The following is a 15,999-nucleotide window of genomic DNA, read 5'->3' as shown; positions in this document are numbered from 1 at the left end:
GGAAAAATGTTGGCTGTCGCAGGCAGCAACGTCTAAATGTAGCAGCATCTGTGGAATAAATTAAATGAATAAAATAGAATACAGTTGTCATGTTCTCTTGTGGAGTGTATACATTTCATACAGTCCAGAGTTAATATCAAGTAGTGCTTTTTCAGTAACTGTTAGGATTAGCTTTGTTGGCTTCTGTGCTTAACACCTTGTTTGATTAATTAATTTGACACTTATTTATAACTACACACCACTGCTTGAAGGAAGATAGGCCTAATCACTTTCTTTCCAGTCGGTTTCCCAAAGAACAATGGCTAATTTCTGTAAGAATTAGCCTACTAAATAGACCCCTGAGTCAGACATGGCACTCTGACGTCATGCTTCTTGGCTGCAAAAACATAGTGGGAGAATATAATGATTTTTATTAGCAAGCCAGGCATTGTTTTCTAAAATGTATTATTGTGTTGTTGGGTGTTAGAATCAGGAAATATTTCATAAACACATCTGTTCATACTGCATACATATCAAAATAGACCCTTTTCCAGGATCTACAGAGCACAGTTATGGCTACCGACAATTAGTAGAAATGATTGATTGAAGGAGCTTTATCTTTTCAGAGCCCATTTCATCCCTGCTAAGTAGTCATATCAGAGAAGCTTTCTTGCTAACTAAAAAATATAACTTATATTGCTTTTACAAAGCTATATAGCTATCTACTCCTAAAATCTACTCCAAGCAACTAGTTAGCTAAGACTAGATAGTGTAACGACCTCGCCCTCCCAACTGCAGAGAAAGCCATCTCTTGAATATTAACATTGTTCCAGGTCAAGAACACTTTCTGGTGTTACTGCTTCTTAAACCATGCTCATGCTGTTGTTCAGTGCGAAGTATTGTTAATCCTGACTACTTACCGAGTCGTTCTATGTTTTTCATTGTGCCACTGTTTCAGGGTATTGACTTTGCCTTATGTATGTAAGGTATGTGGATAAGTATGTGGATTCCTGACCATCACAACCATATGTGGGTCTTCCCACAAAGTTGTCTAGCATTCCTTTGTGTGGATTAGAATTCCTCTTCTGTGAAACTAAGAGGCCCAAACTTGTTCCAGTATGACAATGCCCCTGGGCACAAAGCAAGCTCCGTGAAGACATGGTGTGCCAGGGGTCGAGTTGAAAAACTTGACTTTGAGATGAATTGGACCACCAACTGTGCAACAGGCCTCCATGCCCGACATCACTCCTGAACCTCACTAATGCCCTTGTGGCTAAATAAAAAGTTCCCAGAATTACACTTACAAAATGTAGTACAAAGTCTGACTAGAAGAATGCAGGCTGTTATAACTGTATATATGCAGGCTTTATAGTAAAAGGGAGACTAAACCTGGAAAGGGATGTTAAGCGCATATGAGTGTTATGGGTGAGATATTTAAATAGTTTTGGACACATAGTATATGCCTAGCCATTGCTGGCTGGAGCACAGCTCAGGATTATTTAACTACTGATAGGGCGCCAAGTCATAAAGATCTTCTAGAGTTACAGCATTTGAAAGTGTTAGCTTGGCTGAACAGCACTCCCTGTCTTTTAGTGGTAATCTATAATAAGTAGATAGCAATTTAGCTAAAAATCAATCTGATTCCTAAACGAAATTTTTGATTTTTTTCTTCAGATCAGATCATAACATGTAGCACCAGGTTGCTAGATTGCTTACATTTTTTTGCATGGTTGTGCATGTATCTGTTTTTATTTACACTGAAGTGATCTATAAGCAATGCCATAAGAACTGGGCCTCTGTTCTTGTTCTACATCTCTGACTCAAAAGAGACCATAATTCATATTTAACAGCAATTTCTTACAACTGCTAACCCATCCTAGTATTATTCTGGCCACAGTAATTCTCCTTCTTTCCCTTTATCCCAAAGAAATACTGATTCTTAATGTATAAATCCCAAGCATATAGATCATACAGGAATGATAATTACATGCCCTTACAGTAGATTAAATATCAATTCAGTTCTGTTATTTTTTTTTATTTAAATATTGATTATTTAATCTGATTTTAATAGAATTTAATACGTATTACTTTAGGCAGATTATATATCACATTTTTGTAATTTTCTCCACAGACAGTATACACATCTGGGCCACATGGAAATGTAATATGGTCCATTTGGTCAAAATCCTTTGACATTCATAATAAATTTCTCTTCTGGATCACCTCTGACATTAAGGTATATGGCCCAGATATGAACACAGGGATTGGGGCCACATGTGGCATGTCAGACTATACCATAGTAAGCATTTCCATATGGACTGATTATCAAAGTTTTTCAAAAGTTCTCAGTTGTCTAATCACTGATTTTATTTCTGATTATTACTACTCTTTAGCCAAATTGCCACATGGTAGCTTAAGAGGCTCAAATAAATGAATATTTTATTGTAGTGTATATATTGTCAGAAATCTTATAAGGTTACTCATGCTAGTGTTAATTACCACTGAACACAGTAATGTAGTGCATGATGTTTGCTAGTACTCAGTTGTTGAATACCTGGATATTTCTGTCTAATTGTCAAATATCTTAACTACTGTAATTTTTAGTTTATTTAATACTTTTTGCGCCCAAATTTTTGAAACAGGAATTCAAACTCCTAACATTTTATTTATTTATTTTGATGCAAAATCAGTCACATTCGTAAAGTGTCATTTTCTTAGAGATTGTTGTTCTTTGAGAGTCCTTAGAGAGTATTTAATCAGAAATAATTGGATAATGTGTAATGTGACATTATATAGAATGCCATTATTGTTATACTACTGATAATAATTACTATTTTGTAAGAAGCAGCTGACTGTTGATAATTTCAGGATTAACATTAAGCAAAAAAAAAAAAAAAACACAAAACCTGAAAACCATGAGGCCATGGACATTAGAAGAAAACGGGAAGTGGTGAAGGAAGAGGAGGAAAATGAAAAGCATGTCATGCCATTATTTTCAGTTTGGTAAATATGTTTTGCAAGCAGTTTATGTGGCACTGCCAAGTATTCAAATAGTACTTTGTGAAATAAATTAACATTTGTTTGTTTGCCTGATTAGTTTATGCCCCAATCTTTCTCTACTATCCATAACTATGTGGCCCTATATGCAATACTTAGTGCACCAAATGTTGTGAAAAATGTCCAGGGTCAACACCAGGAACAGGCAGACAAGGCAGCAAATAAATCCAGATATTTTTCAACAGAATAAAACAGATTTTTCTTAAAATGTTAAAGCGTGAGTCATGAGTCAAAACATGGTGAGGCGAAAACAGGTCATATACAAAAAAAAAATCATAACTCATAAACACATCTCAGGACAAGGATGGTGCACAAACTGATCAAAAGGGAGTGTGACAATAAAAAAAGAGTGAGACGCTCCAGGTTGGATGTTACAGATCTCTTAACTTATTATTTAACAAATTAGATACCACGAAACAACACATTTGGGCATTAATACACCCACTGGCTTGTGGTGTGTCAGCTATGTATGTGAGCCACACAAGGGCTAGAAACACCATGTAAACAAGTTGTGTAAGGCCTGAATTTGGCTATATCAGCTTTTAACTATGTCTGTCCTCTGACAGAGATGTGGCTGTGTTGTTGAGTTGCTGTGGCTATACAACTATGATCCATATAAGATGTTGGTTGCCATATGGTTGGCTGTATTATGATGGTCTTCTGACTGTTCAGATGTGGGCCAGATTTGTAGGCCAGATATGTGGCCTATATTTGTCTCAAAGAAAATCTGTTGACTGAGTTACATCAGAAAAAATAAAAAAATAAAGTCACTGCTTAGTGTAACATGGCTCTTATTAAAAAGCATCACATGCTTCATGAGTCAGCAAACCCCCAGTGACCAAATGCATTTGAAATCCTTCATTCATCTATAAAATTGCCAAAACTATGCATCTGATATAGAAGTTGCTTTAAACTGCTATATGCAGTCTTGTCCAGCTAGGCCAAGAATAATGATGTGTACAAACTCACACTGGGTTTTGTTTGACTAGATGATGCTTGAATTTCTCTTTCTATTGAAAGAGGTTTCATTTAATTTTTTGTTACATTTCAGATCAAGAGAAAGACAATCTCCGAGTGAATTACCTTGATCTCTCATCCTCAATGGGGAAAGCATGAAGAGTGGCTCAGATCAATGTGGGGCACACTGGGTATTATGCTGAAACAGTGACATGTGGATGTACTTGAGCTGTTGTTATTTATCTTTTATTCTTTCTGGAATTGGCAGTATAAAAACATCCTGCTCCTTTTTAACATAAAATGCATTTTATTTATTTATTTATTTATTTATTTATTTATTTATTTATGCATTTGGGCCATAAATGACCAGTTTTCACAAAAAAAGGAAGAATAAATAATAAATTATAATAAATAATAATTAAATTATTAATAAATAAATCATTATGAACTCTATGGCTTTACAAATTGGTTCAATAAAATGTGACCTTAATACTGTGAGGTACTCTGGTTCATTCTTGACCCTGATAGAACATTATAATATAATAATAAGGTCACGAAATGAAAAGCCTATTACACTAACAATATTCACATATCCTAAGGGTACTTAACAGTAATTTCTTATTTATTTACTTCTTTATTTGTTTCCTCACACTCTCATATCCATAACTCTCAAATGACAGGCTACCTGCTAACTTTAATTAAAGTTAGAGTAAAGATGGCTGTTTGCCAGTAAAACCAGGACCTGCCTTTAAGAGTGATAATGCACCATGCTGTCACTCCCTTTAACCAAGCACAAGTCAAGCAGAATGATTCTAAACTTAATTACACTCTATAAATGCCTGATTCACAAGCTAGGTGCAAAGGACTGCATACCCTAAATCAAAGCACAGAATAAAAGCGAGAGGACTGAAAAACAACCACTGCTGGTTTACAACCTTTGGGTTTTATGCTTTAAAATGTGTTTAAAAAGGTTTGAAGTGACTGGTTTAAGATAATACATCAGTAACTACTGGCTGCGTAATTCATTTTGGCATACTTGCTTGCATTATTTCTGATATTTGTTGAAATGTGTAATTACAGACACATGGTCAAATAGCAATTTCAAATCCCTGTAGGCTTTAGTGAAAAACCATATCTGAATCGAAAGATTACTACAAGTGCGGGGATTGTATAAATTCACATTAAACATCATATTCAAGGTGACAAGTCTATGTTGAATTGGCTCCAGTATGTAGGACAAGGTCTGAATTATGATGAGTAACACACATACAGAAGTGGAAAATTGTCCGCAATTGTACAAAACATTGAAGGGTGTTAGGCATTTACAAATACATTTAATCACAGACCTCTGCCGTGCCCATGCCCATCTGTGAAAGCAAAAAGCATATGCATGTCTATGTGACTTAAAAGTAACCAACTTAAAAAAGTGGGTCAATGCTTTGATTTGCAGTAGAGCTTTTCAGATGCTTAAACCAGCCATAAATACTACAGAGCCTTCTCAAGAGCACTTTAGAAAAGACACCTGGATAAACAAGTTTAATAAGACTCAGGGGTGAGAAACACATACAGTATTTCATGAGTAGGGCCTTGCATGGATAAAATGTGAAACGGCCTGTAAAACCTGTTGCATGAAAATGCAACCAAATTCTGGCAAACAGCCAAAACAGTGGTAAAATTAAGACTTTGACCAAATTGGATTTTTATTTCTGTAACATATCTTGTAGAGGTGTATCGATATAAACAATAAAACTTAAAATATAAAAATGAAATATAAACTTGATAGTATATTACCAGCAATTTAGGTTTCAGCAGTCCCACTTTATAATCACAAAGTATTTGAGTCAGTTTGGACAAGACTTTGTGTGTTGTGTCCCTCCATCTGCACTATGTTTGACTGGATCAAGTGTATTGACTACTTGAAGAGAAGTACTGTGAATGCTTGAAACACAACAAGAAGATGGAGGCTGACAATCAGCACTGTCTGTTCTACAAAGCAATTGACTTTATCTTGTCTAAGCAACTTTGGCATTTTAGTCTACTCTTATTTCATTTGTAACTAGATCGCCAGACTAAATACTTGACGTAGCAGCAAATCTTTTATTTTTTCAATGTGAGCCAACATCTGTATAGACAAAGTGCATTCCAACAGTGAATTGCAAAAATTAGGTAAATCAAGTTGTAACTTTCTCAGAGAGAGACCCGGATGGAAATAAAATCATCGACTAGTACCTGTAAAATAGGAAGTTACCCCAGGGAGAGTAATCACATCTGAATGGGGCTTAAGGTTTCCATTTTCAATTGATTAAAATATTCCACAGAACATTTGAAACATAATAATGACCCATTGTGAACGATCCATTCAGGCTCTTAGTAACGTAAAACAAAACAAAATCTGTGCACTCGAATATAACAAAATTAATCAGGGCTTTAAAGACATTAACACTTGAGCCAAGCTTTCACCAGTGTGACTCTCAAGGTGGGTAGGGGCTATCTGAAGAGATTTGGATTTCTCATTCTGCTGTTAGCTAGTTGCACTTTTCAAATCAGGTAGATCTATAGAGCCTGACACATGTTTTTGAATCCTTCTCCACTTCCAAGTAGAGTCTCACCTTTGCAATAACTTTCTAATCGCTGTGGTGATTCCTTTAACTCAGATTGAATCAGCTGAAAAAAACGCTGTTTAAATGCAGCAAAGAGACGTGTGTGTGTTTGTGTGTGTGTGATTTGCTCTACTGACTGAAACAAAAGGGTGACTTCTGCACAGATGTGTGGATGTTTTCCTGGTTTTTGCACTAGTGTATGGTACGCTTACTTTGTGGATTAGTCACATTGCAATGTTTTGGTCCACCACTCACTGTAGCTTTCGATCCACCACTCTTTGTGGCTTACTGGGAAACCAAAGTGCTCCCATACACAAGACTTTAAGATTTGGGGGAATCTTACAACTCCTGCTTTCTACTGACTGAAGCCACTGTTGCTTTTCCCAAGCTAATACATTAATATGAGAAAAACAGAGTACTACCCCTTCATTCGGGATTTAAAAAATAGGCTACTTTTTCAGAAGCAGCAGTGTTACCTTGATTATGTTTAAATGGGTATAATACTTCACATAATATAAGCTGTGTTTTATGACAAACTGCCTACTTGATTATGCAGTGAAAATCAAAGAATATGCTAGAATTTTCTATCCCAGCCTTCTTGCCTGTTCTGTATGTTACCTCTATGTACACTATATTGCCAAAAGTATTCGCTCACCTGCCTTGACTCGCATATGAACTTAAGTGACATCCCATTCCTAATCCATAGGGTTCAATATGATGTCGGTCCACCCTTTGCAGCTATAACAGCTTCAACTCTTCTGGGAAGGCTGTCCACAAGGTTTAGGAGTGTGTTTATTGGAATTTTTGACCATTCTTCCAGAAACGCATTTGTGAGGTCACACACTGATGTTGGACGAGAAGGTCTGGCTCTCAGTCTCCGCTCTAATTCATCCCAAAGGTGTTCTATCGGGTTGAGGTCAGGACTCTGTGCAGGCCAGTCAAGTTCATCCACACCAGACTCTGTCATCCATGTCTTTATGGACCTTGCTTTGTGCACTGGTGCACAGTCATGTTGGAAGAGGAAGGGGCCAGCTCCAAACTGTTCCCACAAAGTTGGGAGGATGGAATTGTCCAAAATGTCTTGGTATGCTGAAGCATTCAGAGTTCCTTTCGCTGGAACTAAGGGGCCAAGCCCAGCTCCTGAAAAACAACCCCACACCATAATCCCCCCTCCACCAAACTTTACACTTGGCACAATGCAGTCATTATAATATATAATATATATATATATATAATTATAATGCGTTCTTATAATACAGCTGACAGTTGACTGTGGAATATTTAGGAGTGAGGAAATTTCACGACTGGATTTGTTGCACAGGTGGCATCCTATCACAGTTCCACGCTGGAATTCACTGAGCTCCTGAGAGTGACCCATTCTTTCACAAATGTTTGTAAAAACAGTCTGCATGCCTAGGTGCTTGATTTTATACACCTGTGGCCATGGAAGTGATTGGAACACCTGATTCTGATTATTTGGATGGGTGAGCGAATACTTTTGGCAATATAGTGTATGTTATATACAGTAACAGAAGATTTTCCATGCAGCCCTCCAATAATCCAATATAATCACATTTTCTCCTGAAACTTTCTTAATGAACTTATTTGCAAAGTCAAACTAGTATTAGAATGTCCTTACCCACAGGCGACATCTCAGGGACGCTAGCTGTATAAGGGCCCTCCAGAAACTTTGGCTCATTGTCATTGATATCTTGAACCTTGATGATGAACTCAGACTCAGGCTCCAGAGGCCGGTTGGTGTTGATGTCCACAGCTTGTGCTCGAAGTGTGTAATAAGGCTTTTCTTCCCTGTCCAGGCTGCGTAAGGCATGGATGTCTCCAGTGGTCTGATCAATAGTGAAGATGGTGCCGGCCCCCTCTCCTGAGAGAGTGTATTTCACCTCACTGTCTCCTTTGTCCAGATCTGTGTGGAGCTGAGAGCAGAAATATAGAAAAAGCTACTGAGGATAGTGATCATTATAGTCACAGCAGACGTGTCAATCCTTTGTGTGCATCGTAGGACATTTTCTAAATAGGCAAATGTGTCTATATCAATCTTCTATCAGAAACTCAACTATATTGACTATGAGTCAATTAATAAAAAAAACATGACACATGACATGCTTAATATATAAATTTTACATTTATTCCCAAAATGTGATCTTTCAACCAATTTCGCACATAGCTCAGTTGGCATATTACAGACAGAAGTTAAATGAAAAAAAAAAAAAAAAAAATATATATATATATATATATATATATATATATATATATATATATATATATATATATATATATATTTTTTTTTTTTACTTTTCATTTAGTTTTTGACTTTGATGATGAGACTCATTCCGTTAGCTGGATGGTAAGTTAACTTGACCTCATTCTGTCTGCACTTGAAATTTCTTTTCCTTTTGTTCTTCAGAAGACGTTTTTAAGCCAAAGGGATAAATGTTCACTCAGAGTTACTCACTCATCATATCACCTCCACCTCCACTGATACCACATGGATCCGATTTACACACATTCAGAGTTATGTCAGTAATTCTTACAGAGTAAGTACTTACGAAGCACACATCCAAACATATCCACAAGAAATGTTGCTGTTGATTTATTGCTGAAATACAATAATATACTGTGATATTAATCATTTGTTGGCGTAATGGAAATTCATTTCTAGCTGATTGTATGTACATTTACCTTAGTGAGGTTCTGGTTTTAATTCTACTCGTATTGATATTATGAGCATTTTATTTAAATAGTCAACTATTAAATGGTAATACACAAGCAATAATCCTCCAATTGTCTCCACTTTGGATTAGAACAATTGCAGATGTTTAAAGAAACGAGGTGTTTCAAAGAGAAAAGTGGCACTTTTCCCTCATTAACTTGTAGCGGAAAAGTCGAGTGATCCTAATTAAAAATTCCATTAGGCTAACAATAGTAATCGATGGTATAAAGAGATTCATTAATGGGGGAATTGCACTAGAGTACTCTATTTAATATGCTTCCTCATCTGCTGAGTCCTATGGAGTGCAAAGGATAAGTAAGTCAGTAGTCGCAGGCTCATATTCACAACCTTTTTCCCCCTACTTCCAAATATTTCATTGCAATGAACTGAAGAAAAAAAAATCCTGAAGTGAATGCATTAGGAGCATTTCAGCCAAATGTTCGGAGTTCTCTCATCAGTAAGACGTCCTTTTCGGTTTGTGCACAGACATCAACACAACGGAAGGTAGTGTGAGGATATCCAGCAGGCGTAAAGTACTAGAAGCAGGAAATAATCGAGTTATTATCATGCAAATTCTAGTAGGAGAGAGCTGTTGAAACACACGGACTGGAAAAGGGGAGGCAGGGAGAGAGAAAGCAGGAGAGCAGTAAGGAACAATTAAGGGTCAATGGTGAGAGGTAAACTCTGTGTGTCTGTGTGTGTGTGTGTGTGTGTGTGTCTTTTGCAAAAAAAAAAAAAAAAACACACGCAATTTGTTATTCACATTCTGAGATAATAAGCACTCACATTTACAGCTCGACTGAGTAGGAAATTGTTGTTGTTTAATTTGCATTGGATCAAACTCCTATCCCTTTAGACAGCGTCTGTTTGCCTGGGTGCATTGTGGGGTAGCAGACAGGTGCTGGAATTCGCCCATCGAATCCTTTGCCCTTCTTTTAACGGCAACAATTAGTAGTCAACTCTGCTGCATTGCGATGCTGGAGGTACGTAATGAGATGCAGAAATAATAAGTCCCATTATGAGCATATGGGCATGTGAAAGTGTGAAACAGTTCAGTACATGGAATGCAAGAGGCTGAAATTGAGAACTTTGAGAAAGCTTAAACAGTCACTCTATGTTGACAAATATGTTGCCTTGAGATCTGGGGAACAGATTAAGATTCAAATTACTTTTCTTTAATGAGCCAGGTGACAGCAGTCTCCATTTTGGTCGAATCAATACTAGGTTTTCTCTATGTATGTCTTTAAAGGGACCAGATTGCTTTAACGATAGATTGTTAGATTGCTGTAACGCATGAGAGTAGGCATGCACTATTAAATCTTCAGGATGAAAGGGGGAAAAAAATCATGGGACTACCGATCACAAAGGAAGCAGTTGAGAGCATTGAGAACATTAATTTGTAGATGCCTGGATTTTATGTTTATAATACCTGGATTATAATTATATCAAAAGCATATAATTTATTACAGAGCCACCTATGATGCCCAAACACAGTGTCACTCTGATTCTCAACAATTCTCCTTTTAATATAATGATATATTTGTGATTATTATATATTAAAAATGTTACACTTGGACTATTTCTATTTTAGGACCATACTTCAAGCCATTTGGCAAGAAACAGAAGTTTTGCCTTATTAAAATAACATTCTTAGCTATAACAACCTCCTACAAAGGTACTACTAAGAAAATTTTAGGGTTTCAAAGAGTCGATTTTGAAGCCAGATTTCTATGCCAGTTTCTACAAATTTCTTTACATGTTAGGTCCAGTTACACTGCTGACAAAATCCTGGTTGAGACAAAATTACACGGTCTCCAAACCAGCTTAGTTATGTGTAGGTAGTTAATATTAGCACATGCTGCATAACCTTTTTATCTAGGATAAGATGTGGTGTAAGTAGGAAATATATTGAATAGTTGGTGGTGCATTTGGGACAGGTTTCCGATACAAAGATGTGATTTTCTAGTAATCTCAAACAAACATCAATAACTTTTCAGGAAAATTATCTTTGTTTATATGTATTCTATGTATAGTATTTACAATAAACACCTCAGGTTTTGTAAACACTTAAGCCTTGTTAAGCCTTGTTTATCAAGCTAGATATTAACAGATTAGACTGTAAATCATTCGCAGAGGCATTTACACGAAATATGTGGAATTGATGAAAATGCAGTTAGTACAAAAAAAAACGTTTGTATCCTTCCAGATATCCTGAGTTTACGTACATTCATAAAAAAAAGAAGAAGAAGAAGAAGAAGAAGACTCAGTGATGTGAACCTTGACTGATAGGCTATAAATTGTATATTTCTCCACTGGCATTTATGATATGGATTATACTGACAAGTTTACATTGCATATTTATTTCAAATGCATGAATGAATTTAGTGGAAATTCCATATTAATGACTTTAAAATTCTGAATATAGCTGCTTTGTCTTGTCTAAGGATCACTGGGAGCACAAATAACAAGGAGAGAGAAAAATAGATGGAAAGAGATGAAACCCACCATTAGCCACATAGTCAGTGTCAGTGTACTTGTCAGTGTGTTGGAGAAGCAATTTGGAATTAATCTATAAATTAAGACATGTAAGACTAGTCGGTCAATTAAGACAAAATAAATGGCAGCCTGTAAGAGGAAGAGTAAGTGTTTGTGTTAGTGTCTGTGATACTATTTGTCACGCTGTAATCGCTGAGCTGCATTACTTGAATGTTTAGCACATGTTGTTCTTCATGTTCTTTCACCATGTAGTCATCATTTTTTCATATTCAGCTTTGTTTTTTGTTTTTTTTTTGCATCTTTGGGCATCATTAAATGTAAATCTGCTGTCATGTGAACACGCTTGGGTACTTATGGATGACTGACAAAATACACACTTGAGCAAAAACTAAAGCAACGTTACAAAAACCGTGTTGGAATTTTTAGTTCAATTTAGCCTGCAAAAACTTTAACACACAACTTTAATAAAAGATTGATAATTGAGGCCCATTTTTCATAACATTTTTCATGAATTGCTGCACATTGATTTTCTATGCACCATGTCCCACAAGAAACATGAAATAGGTTTTCCTGCAGCGGTGAATAGGATCCAGCTAAAATAACATTCAAAAATGAAGAATGGCACAGATGAGAAGGGCATGCCAATAAAATAACAGCAGGACAAAATGTTTAACTGGTGTAGTGGGAGTATATATAAATCTTGCCGGTGTATTTCAGTCGACACTGTGCTGATATTTCCGGTCTTTACATATATGCCTAGGTACATGATGACATTTCTCTTTGGATGTGCTATAAAACATTTCGATATATAAAGTCTTAGGTCTTAATGTCATATTTATCGATTCATGTTGTCAATCCATTAATTTGACAGATCCAGCTAGATACCAGTCTAATTAATTCCCTGATGTGCTGTATCAAGAATATCGATGTCTCTCTGCCAACATGCAAAATGCTAGCAATTAACTAGCTGAATGTTTATATTTAATATCACAGGATGTATATAGCTACTTTGTCTAATCTAAGGATCACAGGTAGAATTGATAACATAGAGGGAGAAAAACTAGATGGAAAAAGAGATAAAAAACCACTGTTAGCCATATAGTACTATTCACCTTGCTCTAAATTCTTGTGTCAGATTGTTGGAGAAGGCTGATAAGTGATACTGATTGAAGCATTAGCAGTTCTGTAATATGCCTGAAGAGCGATTCAAGCAGAAATCCCATTATTACAGTAGGTCAATCCAAAACGTGGGGAGAAAAATATTATATTGGCATTGCAGATAAATGGCATCGTTATCCTTTCGTTTTTAAGATTATCTTTTCAGTTGTGCTTCATGCTCCGCCATCAACATACATTACCATTGTAAATGTCTTCAGCTCCCTAAACGTATTATAATGGCTCACTGGATTATTGGCAAGTCACATGCATAATTGGAGGCAGGGTAAATCCTTACAAATGACTCCACATCTGCAGCCCCAAAATTAGTTTGGCATCACGTCTAAATACAGCAGATGAGTGAAAATACCAATGTCTGTCTCCTTATCTATTCCTTGACTTTAAATATGACGGTAAGTTTATGGCTTGTATGGCAGTTGTACATTCAAATTGTAAGAATAAAACTTTACTGTTGGCTGATTTGGCCTTAATGATGCAACTGTAATATTTTATGAGCATATTATATTTTATCAGTGTTCAGTAAGGAGAACCTTATGCCAAACCTCACCCTATTAAATAAATTCAAATCTATTAGTGTTGACTCATTGACTTGTTTGTGCGAGTATAAAGCTGGCTTTAACAGCAAAGGTGCTTGCAGTTACAGCGTTAGGTCAGGCTTCATATTGCTATCCATATCTAAAGGGTCATTGCACATGGCAAAGAGTAGTAATAAAAAAAAAAACAGACAACAGCTCAAAGCTCAGCAGGATAAAACATACACTTGGCCATGACAGTCACAATCTCACCTAATGCTTTAGACATGCTTCATGAGCAACAGCGAGTGGATAATTGTGATGCGCTTTGCGAGCTCTATGGGAACAGTAACCTTGATTATCGTGTAGGTCAGTTGAGAGATTTCTCTCTCTGGTCATTTGAGCCCAATTAGCGTGGAATAGAAGTTGTGATTGTATTACGCAAGTTAATGGCTTGGTTTAGCTTGTAGGTCATGTGGTTATGGAGTGTGTCATGCATTTGCCTTTGCATAATGCTTTAAATCACACCTAGACATTACACTTTCTCTGGTATGAAATATATACACTAAATACATTTCAAACAAGGCAACAGAATAAATCTGTTTTAAGATTCAACATTTTAAGCGTTGGTAACAAATTAGAAACAATTAATATACAGCTCAGTAATTAACGATTAAGAAAAATTAATAATTAGTAGGAAGTTCATCATGTTAATTAAATGCCTACTGGTATTTTATGTAATTATGTAATATAGTACATTCCTAAAAAAACGTATATTGTGCAGTAGGGAAGACATATTTTTGTAGGCCAACCTGAAAGTTAGCATCACCCTGGCTCACTCAACAAGAAGCCAATAGGATATTTCCACTGGCTTTTGGATTACTGCAGAAAATAAGATCTACTAAAGATAAAGATCTACTGTGCTCTTTTTCTGGATGAATCTGGCTCCAACTTTCTGGTTGGTGTGTATTTTATTCTAGAATAAAATGTGAAAATATATTGAGGTTGTGTTGACCACAGACATTATTTCATGTATTTAACCAAAAACCCATTCAAAAAACCATTGATTCAGGATGATGGAACCATTCAAATGCACAAATACAAGCTTATTTCCGGGTTCATTCCAAGTCAATTTACTATCAGGTGACTATATGATCACTGTTGTGGTGGAATGGGCAACTCCCTATATCCATGCTCCAAATTCTAGTGGGAAGCCTTGCTAGAAGAGTGGAGGCAGCAGGAAAGCAAGGACTAAATCTGAAATTGAATGTTCCATCAAGCAAATATTTGTACAATGGTCAGGTGTCATCAAACATCAATTGTCCATATATTGTATCTTGTTTAAAATACATCTATATATTTTTGGTCATTTAACAATCTAAATACTATAATACTAACTTTACTTTTAAATAGGTTGCACCAACAGATTTCAGCTCCAGACCTAGGAAATTTTGCACAGTTTCAAGCGTTCTCTGTTCCAACATTTATCTTTCAATAATGAGCTGAGGAGCCCTTTGAGAGTTGGATCAGATGTGTGGGGAATAAGAGCATGCAATGTTTGTACAATCCTCAGGACTGTAATTGAGAATCCCTGACACATCTAATATTTGTTTATAAATAAGTTAATCAATGCATTTACCAACGTTTACTGACAAATTGAAGCTGCTTGGATGTAAATATACAAGCTTGCTTATAAAACATTACAGAACCTTGAATTAAATGTTCAATTTTTATTACAAGTGTAATCTTGCATGATTGAACTGAGTAGTGCGAAAAAGACACAGGATATTAATGATAGTTCTCTGGACGTGTAAATTACAGAGCCTTTAGCAATAAGCATGGAAGAAAAGATGGGTGGAAAAATAGGAATAGGAATTTAAAAAAAAAATAAAAACGTTATGCACGATTGGTCGTGCTGGTTGTGCTCAAGTAAACATGCTGTATTGGGAGAAAGGAGTGGCCTTTCCAACAAAAGTGCCTTATTGACTTGTATTCAAATAAGTGACCTTTCTGATATGAGATGCTTTTTAGTCATAAAACTAAGATGGAGAGACCACATTGTGATAAACATCAATAGAAAGACAGACATAATGTCTGCTGTACTGTATATATATATATATATATATATAGGAGGAATAATTTATAACTTATAACCAAATAATAATTTATAACCAAATAATTTATGACATGTAATATATATATATATATATATATATATATATATATATATATATATATATATATATATTACATGTCATAAATTATTTGGTTTAATATCAGTATATACTATATATTTTGTATGTGTAGGACTGTGTAAATGTGTAAATCATACATAAGCACTTTATAAGGTATTTGTGAATGCTTATATTAAAATTCATGAAGTGTCCATATTCAGTATGACTTTAAGGTGCACCTCTATGTCATTTTATTTGTCGTAAATACAACCCTGCATAAATATATATATTTTTTTTTCCATCTAAACTCAGACAAA

General features: G+C 35.7%; 1 protein-coding gene across 1 annotated transcript in view; it reads right to left on the bottom strand.

Annotated features, from left to right (window-relative positions):
- The window catches only part of LOC131363251 (cadherin-12), a 101,308-nt gene that overhangs the window by 41,365 nt on the left and 43,944 nt on the right, over positions 1-15,999 (bottom strand). Inside the window, exon 3 of the mRNA XM_058405595.1 lies at positions 8,233-8,527. Coding sequence (XP_058261578.1) covers positions 8,233-8,527 — 295 coding nt within the window. The remainder of the gene's footprint in view (positions 1-8,232; positions 8,528-15,999) is intronic.

Source organism: Hemibagrus wyckioides, linkage group LG13, assembly GCF_019097595.1.
Source record: "Hemibagrus wyckioides isolate EC202008001 linkage group LG13, SWU_Hwy_1.0, whole genome shotgun sequence".
NCBI classification, from domain to species: Eukaryota; Metazoa; Chordata; class Actinopteri; order Siluriformes; family Bagridae; genus Hemibagrus; species Hemibagrus wyckioides.
This window is presented reverse-complemented; position numbering and strand designations above follow the sequence as displayed.